An 18,149-nucleotide genomic window follows, 5' to 3' on the forward strand; every position below is an offset into this window, starting at 1 on the left:
GGAACCGAAAACTCAGAGTTTCCTATCTCAGAGTAGATCAACTCAGAGTTCGGGGTAAGACTCGGAGTTTGTTGAACCTGCTTCGTGAAACGGACCCCAGCTTGCTAACATAATCGGCCAACTTTTGGCCGATTACCAATTATTCTCTAATGGCTATAATCGGCCGATTAAATTGGCCGGCCGATAAATCGGTCGGGCCCTACTCTGTACCGTTTCTCCTACTAAGCTACAATACTCATTCATTGATAGCTATTATATATACATACTGTATGTATTACGGTTAGGATTAGATTAAAGTTAGGGTTAGGTTTAATGTTAGGAACAATACACTCAATATCTCATACCGACCCCATCTCAAATTTTGATAGTATGGGCGGCATGCAAGGTGAGTTTTTGAGAGAAAAGGCAATGGCCCACATCCGTGTCTTATCTGCCACGACCCTGAAGAGCAACCTGCCTCGACACCGGTAGAAGAGTAGAAGTAAAAGGTTAGGGTAAGGGTTAGGTATGTAGGTGTTATGGTGACATAAGTAAACGTGTGTATTAGTATAGAATTACCAGTGGTTTAATAATAATCATCTCTGTACCAGCCTATTTTTATACAATTGGGACAAGTGGTTTCCAATGTGTAGTCTGCGGATGTCCAGGGGGGCCCATGCAAAATGGGCAGTGGTTTAAATGTTTGTCAGCTGTAGAAGCAGAACATTATAAGGTGTTTAAACCAAAAATTCATATAGAGATTTTGATTATATGCTGTGAAAACTTAAGTACCCCTGTATGATTTGCAAAATGGTTTGATGACATGTAAAATGTGGGTAAATTACAGAAAGTGGGCCAAATATTAAAAATTACTGGCATGGTTCTTGAATCATGGTCTTTACAAATCTTGTGTGATAATCCCAGACGTGGCTTTCATCATCATTCAGTGAAAAACTTTAGCACTCTGGTGGCAGACAACCAAATACTGCACATCCCATATGCAGCTTTCAAACACTTCCAAAATACTTTCAGTTTTAAATTTTTACAGTAATGAAATGAGAAACACCAGCTATGAAGAAATAAGTTTGCATTTATTAGACAAACCAAACATGGGCAAACCCACAGTGTGAAGATGGAAAATGTCATGGGGTGAAAATAAATGAAGGGTTTTATTCCAAAATACAATACATCCATCTGAAAGAAACGTTACCTTAAGCTCATGATCAATATTTCCAAAGTGCATATTAGATACAGTCATAGTTAGTATTAGTAAAGTAGATTATTTATTTATCTGACCAGTAATTTCTTTAATTAATCTGTCATTTTTTTTTCCCACATGGAGTCATTTTGGAACAAAGCTCTTCACACACACACACACACACACACACACACACACACACACACACACACACACACACACACGTATATACACATGTATATACACATACATTCTTTTCTTAGTATACATGTAAGTCTCATGCTTGACTTTGAAACTGTGCTTTGAGCATTTATCCTTATCACATGACACAAGACAAAACAGGAGGTACAGTATTCAGGATTAATGCTGCATAGTTTCAACTTTGGAATAATAAATATAATTTCTTTGTAAATCAATAGAATGTAAATGTAAAGTAGATGGGAATACAAACTTGCCAAAACATAAATTTGGACATTTTGGAGATAAAATTTATTAAAAAGACACATTTTTGATCTCTTGCTGGGGTTGAATAGGTGCTTTGTGCATTTGAACACAGACTGATCTTGCTTGCTTTCATTAATAATGAAGAATTCACAAATTTAATAAATTTGAGTGATGCAACTTAAGGAAGCCTCTGCACAGTTTGGTAAATCTGTCTTTCTTGATTAGGCAATTCGATGTATCTGACAAAATAGCAAGTTCATATGAAGGTATTATCATTTATCATATTTGCATCACCAAATAAATTCCCTAAAAAAGCAGTATAGTTAAACAGTGGAGGATGAGTGAGTAGAAAACATCAAGAAATATGAACAGCCAAAGCCCACAAAAAGCTGCATGAAGGTTCTGCAGAAAACAATTCAGCTGTTTGTATGCACAATTTCATCAAAAATCACAGAAACATGAACCACACATTTTTGAGCATAAAGCAATAAATAATAAAGTAAAGAAATTCTTGGGAAAAGTTGCACTTGCAGAGAACACCTTAACATTATTAAATAATACTCTGTTCATAATGGTAGAGTGCTTTGATGTCAAATAAGAATCAAACAAAAACAAAAGACAAACAAAAACAAATGTAATGTTTCACTGCAACCTAATAATAGGCTTCGTGAACGATGTAGCCTGTGTTTGAAAAGAAATTCACCAATAAAATGCCACATCATCATTCTGGATCCATGTGAAACTGCTTTCTGCTTTATAGTAAGAACACTTAAAACTGCTTCATGAGGATAGCGGTGCATCATTCCCTTGTAATCACCTTGTTTAAGGCATCTTAAGAAAACATTATGATAATATGTAGCCTATGCTGTAAATCTGGGAGAAAAGCCAGGAGTCAATTGTCAGTTTTGTCCACAGGGCAGGAAAATAATAATAATGATATCATAAAGTCGTCAGCCTACTTGATTTTTCCAATAGCAGAATACAAATGATGAATACACCCAAATGATGACTACTGTTGTTCCCTGTCAAACGGGGGGTGAATGTTAAGATGGCAGCGTCAAGCAGAAGGAGATGAGCTGTATCAGAGATTTTGAAACTTCTTCATTTTCTGGAGTTTCAATATGCCATGGAACTCCATTTGAAGTGATTTTGCCTGAAAAAAAAAAATCAAGCTTTTTTTTAAGACAAGAAATCTGATGTCATCATTGAGCTGATGTTTACATAAATAATTTTAATTATGAATTACAATTTATATAATTATAAATGCAGGTTTGTTGTATTTTTTAAAGTATTTTTGCTAATTTTCCATTTTCTTTTTTTTTTCTTTTTTTCTTTCTTTTTTTTTTTATTTAGCAAGAAATTAGGAAAAAATTAGAAGAAATTATCCGGAAAATTAACATCAAAATGTTTTAAGAAATGACCAGATATCTACATTTGTAATTATTGAAATGATAATGAGCCTTCAGTGGGGCAGAGGGAGGATGGGAGCAGAGAGGGAGATGACAAAGCTGTATAGTGCAAGGCATTATGACTATTTGAGTGTTCACAAGTCTGTGATCCTAAGACCTTGAAGTACTACCAAAATCTTACAAACTGAATTTTTTTTTTTTTTTTTTCATTTTGTAATGTGTGTTTTGTTATATAGTTGAATCTCTGTTCTGTCAAAGTTCAAACAGCAGCAGCAGAGGTATAGGGGTTTATAGTCATTCAATATTAGTGGAAGCAAAGACTGGTACTAGTGCAAATTAGTGTCGTATTTATTCTTTATATGTTGCTTACTGCATCTCAGTAAAGTAAGATGATGTCTGCAGGCAAGGTTTTCTGGAAACAGAGGGAGTGCTGCTGGTGGAAAAGGGTCATCTATCTCTAGGGCTGACCATGTTTATCTCCTGAGACAGTAACATGGGAAGATGAAGAAGATTCAGGGTGGAAAGGTAAAAAGAGGGGTGCTCTTCCAAAAGGACAATGCTCCAGTCCACATGTCCACCGTGGCCAAAGCTCCAGTCCAGAGATGTGGATTAAAACTGGTTGCACACCTGTTATATTCTCCTAATTTGGTATGTTCTAATACTACAGTGTCTGTGGAGATTCTCAGTCATCCAGGCCTGGTTCTCTACATAGAGTTGGATGGAGGTCAGCTGGACTTGTCTGTAGATTCTTGAAGATGTTTCACTTCTCATTCAAGAAGATGCTGTTGTGACCACCATTTTGAGTGTCAGTGGAGTCACTCCAGTGACTCCAGGAGTGGAGGTACTTGGATGAGAAGTGAAACGTCTTTGAGAATCTACAAAAAGTCCAGTTGGCCTTGCTTCAATTCTATGTGGATATGGTGACTACTACCTCTTCCTGTAAATGAAAAAGGAGCTTGGTGGTCACCATTTTGCCTCAGATGTCACTAATGCTGCTGAGCATTTCCAGATAGGGGATTGTGCACAGATCCATGATCACAGGACTACGTATGTTAATGTACAAGGGGACTATGTTGAAAAATAAATGTTTGATTTTCTAAAACTGATTACCTCTAACATAGATGATGAACTTAACAATCACCCCTCGTAGGCCACAGAAAATATTGAGCAATATTTCCCACCTGGTGAAAAGACAGATCTGGGGCTGGGAAGAAATACTGATTTTCCATTTAATTGCAATCTTCATTTCAACAATCTGGAAACAATTTGTCAAATCAGCACCACTAAGCCCAAGGAAAGAGCTATTTATGCATTTTGAATTTAAAAACCATGATGGTAATGAAGAGCTGGACACAAGCAAAGCACTATGTACGCCGCAAAACTGGTACAGTATCTGAAATATCCCTAAGTGAGCTGAAATGGAACTGAATCGAGATCAGAACAGAATCAAAGAACCATATGAATCAGAATTGAATCAAATAAGAAAAACAGTGCCAGTACCTAGCCCATGTCAGATCCTTTCCTTGTAGTGAGCAAAATTCTTCAATCATCTCCCTCTGAATTCCAACATAGTGTTTGAAAGTACACATGCAAAACTAGAGCTGCACAAAATTCTGCCACAAACCATTTGTATCACAGAGTAGGAAATTAAAAGAAAGAAAATAAATATGAACACTTAAAGCTGACCATGAAGTCAGTTGTCACTTTGAGCATGCTCTCCGTCATTACAGCAAACACACAGACATTCACACACAATGGGAACCCTATATTTACATCAGCTGATTCTTAGAGGTCCACTTGAATAACTATATTATTTAAATGAAAACAAGTTTTAGTCTTAGTGTACAAAGGATCATTCCCTTGAGGCTCTGCTCCCTGTCAACCATCACATCACTACAGCAGATGTCAGTCAGATTTTGTTTTATTGGTCAGAATGAGAGTGACAGCAGTAGTAGCGCAGATGGGGAAATCAACCAATCAGAAGCAACAAACAGATTCAGAGTAGGTACTGTTTTACCTGGGTGTCGTCGGTAACCTTGCCTATGGCTTGCAGATGCTGCCTATGAACAAACAAGTTAAGGAACCCAGAGGTTTTAAAGCAACCATGTGGCTCACTGCTGTTCTGCGGCTTCACTTCCAAGTAAAAGTGTGTTTTTCAGAGTTCTTCATAATCTCCACCCTCTCTTTTGGATGATCCTGATCCTCCACCTAGAAAGTCCTCCAGCTCATCCACTTCTGATTTCTTGGACCGGGATTTTTTTTTCTTTTTTTCTTTGTCATCTCCTGCTCCCGTTTCATCTTTCTCCTTTTTCTTGTGTTTGTGTTTCTTCTTGCTCTTTTCATCCTCCTGAGGAGGAAAAGCATTATTAAACTGATATCACTGCTTTTACAAATTATAACTTTTGTCCCAACACATATCTTTTGTAGTAGAACTCCTCATACACTATAGAAATGCTTTTACTTCAAAAATATGACCAACTAAATTACCTCTTTGCTTTTCTTTTTCTTTTTCTTCTTCTCTTTCGAGGAGTGTTTGCTTTCTTTCTCTGAAACAGGATAAGACATGCTCTTTAACAGCTGCACTTGTGTTGCTGGAAAGGATTTATGACCAGACATGGTTGGACCAAAGGGTTTTTACAGCACAGTACAAGTATTTTTGGATTAAAACTGCCAGTAAAAGATAGCTGATGCCAATATTTATCATTGTTAAAAAAGACAACTTTCATGGAAAAAATAAGATAAAATAAATAAATTAATAATTAAATAAATAAAAATGACATGCATATTTTTCTTATCTTTTCTTTGCTCTTTTCTTGAAAGAGCATTTAAAAACATGGGACACTGAAACTCTTGATTGAAAATATTGTTATCAATCAATCCCAACAGAAACTTCTGCACTCCCTGAGAGAAACAAAATATTTTGCTATTTACCTAATTTACGTGTACTTGTTTAATTTCAGCTCTGTGTGAGAGTCTCTACTGCATGATAGGCATCATTTACGGCCTCGCTAGTTTCTCTCCAATCTTCTGAATAAACACAGTAGGCCCACAGCGCACTGGGACACTTGGGAGATGACAACAAGCACGCCACAACACTGACATGAAAGTGTTCATTATCAACCATGCTGGAGGGGTGCATGTCTTTTGAAGCTGAATATGGACACAGTTATGTTCTTCACCAGTTCAGAATTGTCTAGCCATACTGTGCACTGCACTGTGACTGCACTGTGTGCTCACAAGAACACAGAGCTAGCTATGAGAAAACTGAAACCATAACATGACTGAAAAAAATTAATGAACTGATTTTTGGAATTTGTGCATCCATTCAGAATCATAGTAGGTAAGAATCGTGATTCTTTCATAAATTAATTTTTCGCCACTGCTACTATAAGTTCTACATGCCTACACACAAATACTGACTCAGAGAGAAAGAGGTAGCAACAGAAGCAGTGTGACTTGCCTTCTTGTTCCTCACTGCTCTCCTTGCCGGCAGGAGTCTCCTCCTGGATGCCAAGGCCAAACAGGTCAGTGTCGTTCTTGTGTTTGAAGGAGATGACGGTGGGTTTCAGAGGCTCTGGTGCTTTGGCTAACTCGATATCATCATCAGAAAGGTCAGACAGGAGCTCATCCCTGACTGGAAATCCATCCTGGGTTGAAAAAAAAATGACAAGAAGTGATCACATGAGTAAAGGCTAGTCTTTCCAGAAAAAGGCTGATAAAATAATGCCTCAGGTTGAGGTTCAGTCATGCGTGTATGATCAAAATTTTTCATTCATCAAAGTAAAATCTTCAAGATTCTGTTGGTTAGTGTAATATGCCCAGTCTCTTTATCATCTCACTGATTCTTGGGAATTTGGATAAAACAGGTTTTAATTTTGAAAAAAAAAAAAAAAAAAAAAAGTGAGTTAAATTATAAAATCTAAAGGTATATCATTATAGGCCAAGGTCTTGGCTGTTCAACAATGTACCTGTGCAACCTCCTCATTTTGCATTTTTTTCATAAAATAGGCGTTTTCCCAGTTATTAGGCTACTTTGTTTTTGTCAACACCGTCACCGTAATGTTTTTTTTAATTTGAAAAACATATTTTTGTATTAAAAGACACTATTACTTCAATAATTCAACAGCACCAAAGAAACATATTGTAAGCATATTCATTTAAAACCAATATAACTGCCTCTGACGGTGGTGACACTAATCTGATGGTGGTGACAGTCGCCTCATTACAACATACAGTTCCAAAATTTATACCACTCAAGTCAATGGCTTCTTGCTTAACAACTTTATTTAACTATCTGGTACAAAAAAATAACAATCCTGAGCACTGTTATAAGCATTTTTCAGACTTCAGTCATCACCGTCAGACAGAAAACCTGACGGTGGTGACGTCTGACGGTGGTGACAGAAACCTACTTTTTCACATAATGAGCATGAGTTGTTCACATTAGCCAGCTTGTTTCCTCCCTGTTGCTACCTGCATCAGACCTCTTCTTAAAAAGTATACATTTATTCCATAATCTAATCTGATATTTTTTATACAGAAGTGACGGTGTTGACAATTTATGGTTGTGACAGTAGCAGTGTCCCAAAATATGAAGAGATTTAAGAGAAAATAGCAAACTTCCAGGAGCCTGAGTGGTCTTGAAGCATGCAGTAGAGCTGAAGGTTTGAAAAGGGCTCCTCAGAAATGTAATTGACCTTGTATTTGTAGAGTTTGGACAGTGGTGACGAATATGTGGGACACATATTCGTCCGCAAAATAATAGTAAAATAATATCCGCAAAATAATAGTAAATATTGTTCAGAACTCATCGTTTGTAGTTTTTAATACATATTATGATGTACTCTTTCATGTGGTAAATATATTATTCAATGAAATTATTACTTTTTGTTGTTTTAATCAAGTTGAAATGATTATCTCCTATCCGAGGACAACTGGTTTTGTAGGCCATGGGCCAACATATAATCATTAAATTAATAAAAATTAAAACTAAACCTATGAAAAAACCTTACAAATGTGAAAGGACCCCCTGATTATGCCCTTGATTCTTTTTATTCATTAAAATGTTATAAATCTCCAACAGAAATAGCATTTTTCTTAGTGGGACATGATTTATCCAAATTCCCTAGAATCAGTGATCTGTTAAGATTTTAAAAGTTGTGTAGTGTGACCTCAGCCTAACTCAGTGCCGACAGGCACAATATTAATTGTCTGAGCTGATTTCACTTCAGGCCTATGTGCAAAGTCTCTTCTGCTTTACCTTGGCTATTTTTGGTGTGTCTGACGCTTCAGAGTCAAAGTCAGGGTCGTCCATGACAAAAGAAAGCATCTGCTGGGCCACAGGGGCCTCTGGGTCTGTATCAGAGTCGTCAGCCCTGGGAGTGCTCCCCTTCTTCTTGCCTGGGTGTTGGGCTGGCTGCTCTGCTGCCAGGCCGGGGGTTAATGTCAGGGTAATGGGTCCTGAGCTCTGGAGATGCTCCGGACCTTTAATCTCTGGACCTTTAGATGCCACCTTTGGTTTGGTTATGATATTGGTCGGGGGCCTGAAATAGAGTGATAAAGCAAGTCCGTCGTCTTTCTGTTATATACCACATACATCTTGATGTTCGTATAATTTTACTTTACTTTAGAACTGTTTAGGCTTGTGCCAATATTTGTGGCGATATATGATCGTTTCTATGAAACTGACATCTGGTAATAGGAAAACTGTTATTTCTCTACTCTTTGTAGAAATAAATAAATAAGTGGATTATAAATGGATAAATATTTTTTTTTCTTCAAATGTTGGGGTGGATGAATTCTCTCTGTTCAAATGTTACAATATTGATGTGATAACTAACTTTTTTTTTTTTAAACTTTTTTATACATTTGTTTTTAGTTTTTCTTAGTGTGTTGATATTACAGTTTACATTATGTTTAATAATCCCTCCATTTGCTGTATTTTAATTTATATTCAATTTTTGCTGACATATTATGCTGCTTCAGTGGGATAATTTAAGTTTCACCTTATCTCATTTTGTGAAATCTCATCAGCTGTGTCAGTGATCACAAGGTAGTGCTAGGACACATTCACTGCCAGGTCTGTATAATTCCCAAATCAGACTATGCATCTGTGTTTTAATCCACTAAGCCAGGTCAACTTGAACTGTTTTGAGTGGATTAATGTGCTTATTTTAAGAATGCTACGGGGGTGGGGGGTGGGGGGCGGTCCACCCAAATGACACGAGGCTAATGGTTAACATTTGGAGCATCCAGCCAGTATCCAGCACTCTGGGTGAATAATGATAAGAGGAAGATAGCACCACCACTGTCCTACATAACAGCTAGTTAGCAAGTGAAATAATATCAAAATTTCCAAAACTATGCCTTGAGGGGTGTGGTGAACATTTTCAGAAATATGGTTTTATGAAATCAGATCTTAGAGATTAGTCCTTTTGAGTGTAGTAGAACACAGCTACATAAGATGTCATGTACAGCTAAACACTCAGTTGTTCTAAGATGAGACTCACTTCAGCTCAGGCTCACTGTCCAGGTCTTGGTCCCGTGTGATGGCAGGGGCAACTGGCTCTGCCTCCTCATCACTAGTCAGAGTAATATCTTTACTAAGAGGCAGGCTCTTAGGTTGGGGGAGTGGGGGCTCAGTGTCATCTGGGTCCAGCTCATCCTGGAATCCAGCCACCATGGGGTTTCCTCTGCCTTCACCATCACTGGGACAGATAGAGAACCAAGGTCATGGGAGAATCATGCTGCTTTAAATTCATATTTTCTACAGATTCCCATGATGTTCTACTGCTGGCCACTGAGCACCTTCAGTAGAACGGCTGAGGTGTGGGTTAAAGGGAAATACCACCAAAAGATGATATTGCACTGAACAGGGTTCCCACAAATGGGGCAATAAGGCTCTTAAACTATTTAGACCTATAGGTTTGGCTCATTGAGAGCTGTTATTTTTAGAGTTTAGAGTTGATGTTCAACAGTTGAGTTTAAACTGTTTTTGAAAACATTGTCACGTTTCCCAAAGCAGGTTTAGTGAAAACTCTAAGTCTGTTAAACCTGAAATGAGGGAAACTTTTAGTTTTCCGTTTCACAAAGGGAGGTAACTCAAAGCAGAGAAAGAGGGGTAACTCTAGCCTGTTTCCCAGAGGGAGGTAACTTAAGCTCTCGGTCAGTTACTGCAGTAACAGACTCCATGAAACTAACCTGGTCGGGACCAGGTTTTTCTCATGAAACCTCGAGTGTCTCTCTGTGTCCGCCCTCTTTCAGCCACACACGGTATTTAACTTCCTCATTCATTCAGTCAGCAGGCGAGATTTGGCGTGGCGTATTAGTTCTGCCGTCTCTTATTTTAAAAAAATAATAATTAAAAAACAGTCATTAGGCCTTTATTAGAAGTCCATTAGCTGTTAGGTGGCGACATTTTTCCACAAACATTGCATGTCCTTTCGACAACGATCCCGTGGATGAAGGTGCAGTGTTACTGCACAGAGAATTAAATATTCGTCGGGGGATAAGACCGTGCTTAGATGTTTATGCTGCGGTCTTACCTGTTTGAACAATGTTTTTATATTTCATCTTAAGCTGCTGCCAAGTGCGCTTCTCCCCCGCGGGATTGCACCTAAATGAAATAAATTAATAGGCTACCATTCAAGCAGTTTTCCCCTGTAATATTATTGTGATTGCAATGGACTACATTTAAACTTACGCACTGACCCGAGCAGCAATGTTCTCCCACGCCGTCTCCCTCTCCTTTGCCGCTGCAGCGGTGTTGCACTTTTTTTTTTTTTTTTTTTTTTTTTTTTAAAAAAACACATGTTCAAACTCGCTGTATGAATGCATTAAGATTTCCAATTCAACTGGGGTGAAAAACGCAGCCCGACGCTTCCCCATTGCCATGGTGACTCGTCAAATTGGGGCTCCATTGACGCTGTGTTTTTATAGCTGTGGTGCACGCGCTTAACTCCAGGTGAAACTACTCTGAGTTGATCAAACTAACTCAAATCAGCTGTTCTGGAACCAAAAACTCAGAGTTTCCTATCTCAGAGTAGATCAACTCAGAGTTTGGGGTAAGACTCGGAGTTTGTTGAACCTGCTTCGTGAAACGGACCCCAGATGGTTTGTTCTACCGCAATTTATACCTCAGCAGGACGCATGTTTTATTTTTGACAAATTTGTCATTGAGGAATGTGTAAGCCATGCTCAAATTGATAAAATAAAATAAATTAAACATTACCAGCACTTTCTGTGATGTAGCTTGCTTCTAGTATGCCTGTTTATCATAGGATATCTTTAAAATTGGTCTTTTCATTCAGTAGTAGCCTAGTAACAGGGTGTGGGAGAAGAATCACCTTTTTCCAGTTCCCGCATATTTCGCATCTTTTTGCATATTTCACAACTATTTGCATACTTCGCATCTTCCCGCAATTTCACTGCATAAAATGACATAAAAACCCTGCATATTTAATCGCATAATCAAGGATTTTAGCCCGCGGAATCAAGGATTTTAGTCTGCATAATCAAGGATTTTTGGCCGCGTTTTTCTGGAGGCTCCAATAAACCTTCACACAGATTTTTTGTACTATATTATTCAATCATTTTTAGATAACTTATTTCACTACCCCTGAATAGTAGTAACACGGTAACACAGTAGTAATGTATCACAGAAAAGATAATAGTGTCTACACAATATCTGCTAGGCTCTCACAAAAAGACACTGTTTTATGAATTAAAAGCTATTATTGTCACATACAGTTCCACATTTGTGAATGATTACACACATTCAGAGACATCTCACTGAGTGCTTGCAAAAATGTAAACTCTGATACAAGGAGGAAGGCAAAATACTGTAAGAATATAACTGGATCATTAGGACAACATCAGATTCAGGAAAAAAAAGAAAATTCTCCAGTTCTTTATGGATGAATCTCACCTGTCACTGTCCACAGCAGGAGAAGATGCTGGCTGACACAACTTAGACTTGGAGGGCAGGCTCTCCTCTAGGAAGCTTCTATCTAGTCTTTCATCTGGTACAAAATCATCCACACTCTGAACCTTTGCAGGACAGACAGGTGCAGGAGGTTCCTCTGGAAAAAAAAAAGAAGAAAAAAGAGCAACAAGGTCAAACAAATCATGATTAAATGGCAGAGATTGTAATGATTTGTCCTCTCAGAACTCTGAACTGTAGCAACACTGGCACATGCTGCATCAAACAATAGAGCTAGCTGCTTTCACCAGTAGGTGGCATGACAGAACACAGAAAGATGCAGAAAATTAACTCTTTATACACTTCTGTATTATAAAGCTCAGTTTTGTAACCTTTTCAGCCTTTTATTTATTTTTCAAGTTATTTTAACTTAAAGGCAGCACACTCCCCGCTTGATATAATAACATTATATCACTACAAACAATCTTAAAAAACAAAACAAAACAAAAAGACAAGGCAAACTTAAATCAGCATCCTCATATCAATACATAGGAGAGTCTTTAATTAAGTCTCTGAAAGAAGGACCACAATTTCTGAGATTGGCCTTAGAAACACTCTGGCAGCTCCGTCTTTTACTACCCGCACCTCTATCTTGCGGACTCTTTGGTCACTGCTCGGAAATGTCTTGACAATTAGTCCAAGCGGCCATTCATTCCTGTGGGCTTGGCCGTCTTTAAGCAAGACAACATCTCCTTCCTTGATGTTTGGCTTGTCGCATGTCCACTTTCTGCGACTTTGCAGCGTGGAGAGATATTCTCCTTTCCACCTCTTCCAAAAGGTGTCAGCAAGACATTGGACTTGCTTCCACTGCTTTCCATGCAACTGAGATGTAGAATACTCTCCAGAGGGCGCGGAGACTGCACTAGTCTTCTGAGTGAGTAACATTGATGGAGTGAGTACCGCAGGTGCATCAGGGTCTGTAGATACAGAGGCAAGAGGTCTGGCATTAATGATTGCCATTACCTCTACCATCAAAGTGCTCAGGACTTCGTGTGTGAGGCGTGTGGGTCCCGTTTGAAGCAACATTGCATCCAGAATGCGTCTGGCTACTCCAATAAGTCTCTCCCAGTTGCCTCCCATGTGCGAAGCATGAGGGGTGTTGAACACCCAGGAGCATCCTTTCTCCTGCAGATAGTCCTTCACTTTTGCGTCCTCTGTGTTTATTCCCAACTCCTTACATGCACCCACAAAATTAGTCCCTCTGTCAGACTGAAGAAGTTTTGCTGGTCCACGAATGGCAAAAAACCTCCTCAGAGCATTGATAAAACTGTCCGTTGACAAGGTTTCAATTAGTTCAATATGTGCTGCTCTGGTGGACATACAAGTGAAGAGCACAGCCCAGCGTTTGCTGTTTGCAGCTCCACCTCTTGTGCGACGTGTTGTAATTAGCCATAGCCCAAACACATCAAGGCCAACAGAGGTGAATGGAGGTTCGGGACTGAGTCTGTCAGCTGGCAGATCTGCCATTTTCTGATCCTCCAATCTCCTTCTCAGTTTGTGGCAGATAACACACTTGTTGATGACAGAAGAAACTTGACGCTTACTGCCAATTATCCAGTATCCAGCTGCTCGGATGGCCCCCTCCGTTATGTGTCTTCCTTGATGAGCTACTCGTTCATGAAAGTGTCTCACAAGTAGTATGCAAATATGATGACCATGTGGAATGATCAGTGGGTGCTGTTCTTCTTTTGACAAGTTAGCAGAAGACAGACGACCTTTTATACGAAGTAGACCATCTTCATCCACAACTGGATTGAGCTTTCTGAGTACACTTCGCCTTGGCCATGCCTGGTAGTTTTCAAGATGTTTCAGTTCATCCTGAAATACTTCCTGCTGAACAGAGCGGATGATCACAGCTTTGGCTTGTGAGAGCTTGGTTGTGTTGGGTGTTTCATTGAAACATTTCCATCCTTTCATTTCAACATTGCTGGATCCTCTTTTGAAGGATGATGCAACACAGATGAGCTTGGCTATAGTTCTACAGAGTGCACTCCAGCTTGAGCATTGGCTTCTGGATCAATCAGTGAGAAGAGGTTAGAGTCAGGTGTCTCCGTTGGGATGTCATGATACAAGAAGGCTGGACCCAAAAACCAATTGCTGCACCGGAGCTGGGCTGCTGGTATTAGCCTTGTGGCGTGGTCAGCAGGATTCCTGTGTGTTGGTACGTAGTACCACTGGTCAGGACGAGTGGTTCTTCTGATCCGAGTGACGCGGTTTGAAACATACATGTAAAACCTTCTTGTGGAGTTGTGGATATAACCCAGCACAATTTTGCTGTCAAATTTTTGCTGTGAAAAACTTCACAGGATCAATCTCAACGTCGATCTCATCTCTGATCAGCTCATACAGCTCAACAGCCAGTACAGCTGCACAAAGCTCCAGCCTTGGAATGGTGTGGGCAGGGCGAGGGGCCAACTTTGATTTTGCCATGACAAACCCAACATGGTACTGTCCCTCACTGTCTACGGCTTTCAAGTATGCGACAGCTCCTATCGCAACCATAGAAGCATCTGAGAAAATGCACAGTTCTTTTTGCTGTGTTGAAGACAGTGAGACTGGAGTGTAACATCTCTGTATATGCAGATCTTCCAGAGCCTTTAAAGAGTCCTTCCACAGGTTCCACTCTGCCTCCTTCTCAGGTAGGAGAGGCACATCCCACTCTCTCTGATCTGATGACAGCTCTCGAACTAGAGCTTTCCCTTGTATTGTGATGGGAGCCACAAAGCCCAAGGGGTCGAACAGACTGTTGACTGTAGACAGCACACCTCTCCGTGTGTAAGGCTTTTCTTCGTGAGACACGAGGAAAGTAAAACTGTCTGTTCCCAAGCTCCAGCATAGTCCAAGGCTTCGCTGTAGAGGGAGAGGGTCCACTCCAAGGTCCAGATCCTTCAGATCCTTGGCACGATCCTCTGCAGGAAACGACTCCATCACCTGGCTGCTGTTTGAAGCTACTTTGTGCAGACGAAGGTTTGATTCTGCTAACATCTCTTGGGTCCTTGTGAGGAGATCTATTGCTTCTTCAGGTGTGGCGACTGAGGTGAGACCATCATCCACATAAAACTGTCTCTCAACGAACTGTCTTGCATCTGATCCATGTTCACGCTCTCCTTTTTGAGCTGCACGTCTCATGCAGTAAATTGCTACTGCAGGTGAGGGGGAATTTCCAAATACATGGACCTTCATCCTATATTCAGTCACCTCTTTGTTGATGTCATTGTCCTTATACCAGAAATAGCGAAGATAATCCCTGTGGTCTTCGCGCACAACAAAGCAATAAAACATCTGCTGCACATCTGCTGTAATGGCTACAGGCTCTCTACGGAACCGAAGCAGAACTCCCAACAGGGGACATCATTGAGGGATGTTCCATCACATTCTGCGCTTGAATCAAACACAACCCGAATTTGACTGGGTTTCTGCAGGTGGTAAACACCAAATGTAGGCAGGTACCAGTGTTCATTAGTGTTGTCCAAAGGTGGAGCAGGCTCGGCTTGGTCATTGTCTATCATCTTCTGCATAAACTCAATGTACTGATTTTTCATTTCAGGTTTCTTTTCAAGAGTTTTTCTCAGTGAGAAGAGACATTTTAGAGCTTGGTCCCTGTTGCTCGGAAGGCAGCGTCTGGGAGAGCGAAATGGCAAAGGTGCCACCCAGCTGTTGCTCTTTGTCCTGATAGACCTCCTTATCCATGATATCCAGAAAAGTTCTATCATCTATGGATAGAGCTGGTTTGTCGTCGTCCTGGCTCCTATCAAACACTGAACATCCAAGGCTGTCTGCACTTACTGCAGGACTTGTGTTCTCCATACATCCAGGAAAAGTCACATCTTGATGCAGCGACATGTCATTGTAATTTTCTTTAATGTAAATACTGTTTGGACATTGTTTGAAAAAAGATGTGCGACCATTGTGCAGAATGTTTGTTTTATATATGTTGACCTCTGGCGGTTTGTGGACTGTTCCCAGGCACACTTCCCCAACAATGACCCAACCCAGGTCTAGCCGCTGTGCGTACGGTGCTTCATGGGGCCCGTTGATCTGCTCCCGTACTTTATGCACCCTAAGGATGTCTCTTCCCAAAAGCAGAAGAATAGGGGCATCTTGGTCAACAGGATGGATCTTGTTTGCAACTGGCTGTAGGTGAGGGTGATTGTTATGACCCTGGCCTAGGGGCACCAGGGTCACACACGATGGTTGCCCTGCTCTTCCCACTCCCAAGTACACCAGCCAACAATACACTATTTTGAAGGCAAAGTAGCAGTTTTATTAAACTTCAGAGAGAGCACAGCCAAAATAATAAATAAAACCGCTAACTCAAACTCCCTGCCTTACCTGTTAGAAAACAAATTAAACAAAAGACAATCAAACTTACCTACCTCCTAATCTAAAGTAAAACAGGAGAAAAAGAACTATAACAAAAAGGCTTCTCCCTCCTACAGAGGACTGCTACTTCTCTCACTAATATTTACAATATTTACAAAGGTGGTGACGGGGTCACCACAAAACACACAATGCTAAGGGCAGATAATTTTCCACTATTCAAAACCGATGTCTATCTAACACTCAAATCACAGACGCTGGAAATAGTTGGCTGCTGTCGGTTGGGAGTCAGAGAGTCAGAGACTGACGGCTGGGATCAGCTGGCATTTAAAGGGAATGATCAGCCAATCAGCGGCAGCAGCTCGGTCACGTGGTCAGCTGGGAGAGGCTCGCACACCTGCAGCTCATGAAAACAGACAGCTGATTTCTGATGCAGAGAGGGAGGGGAGAGAAAGAGCTGTCAGCACACAACAAAAAGTAAACACAACAGATACATGACCCCTGGTCATAACACCTCCCCACCCAAAGAAAATCAAACATGTTCCCCCTACAGAACATGTCTGATTTTTTTTTTTTACACTAACTAGGAGCGAGACAGTGCATCAGCCATAATATTGTCTAAACCCTTCTTATAACGAATTTCAACATCAAAATCCTGAAGTAAAAGAGACCAGCGCATAAGGCGTTGGTTGCTATTCTGCATCCGGAACAAAAAAACGAGTGGGTTGTGGTCGGAGAAAACGACAGTGGGCACTGGGCTGGAGCTAACATAAACAGAAAAATGCTGGAGAGCCAACAACAAAGACAGGGCCTCCTTCTCAATTGTGCTATAGTGCAACTGGTGTTTGTTGAACTTTTTGGAGAAATAGGCTACAGGATGGTCAATGCCACTGTCATCCTCCTGCAAGAGCACTGCGCCCGCTCCATGCGCACTGGCATCCACTTCCAACTTAAACGGACGCGCAAAGTTGGGAGCAGCGAGCACAGGGGCACTGCAGAGGAGAGCTTTAGCAGCCGGGTGAAGACGTCACAGAGAGTGTCCAAATGTTCAGACCAGGTGGATGAATACACAACAATGTCATCTAAATATACACCACAATTTTCAACGCCACACAACACTGTATTCATCAGCCGCTGGAAAGTGGCAGGTGCGTTCCGTAGACCAAACGGCATGACGGTGTATTGCAGGAAATGATCCGGGGTGACAAAGGCACTAATTTCAGAGGCACGGGGTGTAAGTGGAACTTGCCAATATCCTTTAAGGAGGTCCAATTTAGTGACAAATTTGGCCGAGCCCACGCGGTCGACCAAATCGTCCATGCGCGGGAGAGGAAATGAATCGGGTTTGGTGATGCTATTCAGCCTCCGATAGTCATTGCAAAAACGGGGGGTCTGATCGGATTTTGGCACCAACAACGATGGTGAACTCCAGGGACTACAACTGGGAACAGCAAAACCATTCTCCAAGAGATACTTTACCTCTTTTTGCATTACAGCACGTTTGGTTGGATGGACACGATATGCGTGCTGTTTTATGGGTTTGTGATTCCCTACGTCAATGTCGTGAGACAGTACGTGTGTTTGGGTGGGAGTACCACCGAAAAGTTTTGGGAAATTTTGGATGAGCTTACTAATGTCACCTCTGGCCGAATCACACAAGTGTGCCAAATGGGCATCTAAATTGGACAAAATCTCAGTGTTACACAGGCGAGCACATAAAACAGAAGCGCCAATGTCATCCAGCCCGTCATCTTTTGGGTCATAAGCGGGCCGGGAGACAGCGACGGAGGCTACCGGAGAGACTACCGGCGACGAGGCA

The 18,149-nt window shown here is 40.7% G+C and overlaps 1 protein-coding gene across 1 annotated transcript in view; it reads right to left on the reverse strand.

Annotated features, from left to right (window-relative positions):
• Positions 1 to 1,049: 1,049 nt before the first annotated feature.
• Positions 1,050 to 18,149, reverse strand: part of rabl6b (RAB, member RAS oncogene family-like 6b) — a 74,065-nt gene continuing 56,965 nt past the window's right edge. Inside the window, exons 13-18 of the mRNA XM_030059678.1 lie at positions 11,957 to 12,110; positions 9,540 to 9,737; positions 8,291 to 8,573; positions 6,491 to 6,677; positions 5,518 to 5,576; positions 1,050 to 5,377 (exon numbers count right to left, since the gene is read on the reverse strand). Of these exons, the coding sequence (XP_029915538.1) occupies positions 5,186 to 5,377; positions 5,518 to 5,576; positions 6,491 to 6,677; positions 8,291 to 8,573; positions 9,540 to 9,737; positions 11,957 to 12,110 (1,073 nt within the window). The 3' untranslated portion in view covers positions 1,050 to 5,185. The remainder of the gene's footprint in view (positions 5,378 to 5,517; positions 5,577 to 6,490; positions 6,678 to 8,290; positions 8,574 to 9,539; positions 9,738 to 11,956; positions 12,111 to 18,149) is intronic.

Source organism: Myripristis murdjan, chromosome 9 (genome assembly GCF_902150065.1).
Source record: "Myripristis murdjan chromosome 9, fMyrMur1.1, whole genome shotgun sequence".
NCBI lineage: Eukaryota > Metazoa > Chordata > Actinopteri > Holocentriformes > Holocentridae > Myripristis > Myripristis murdjan.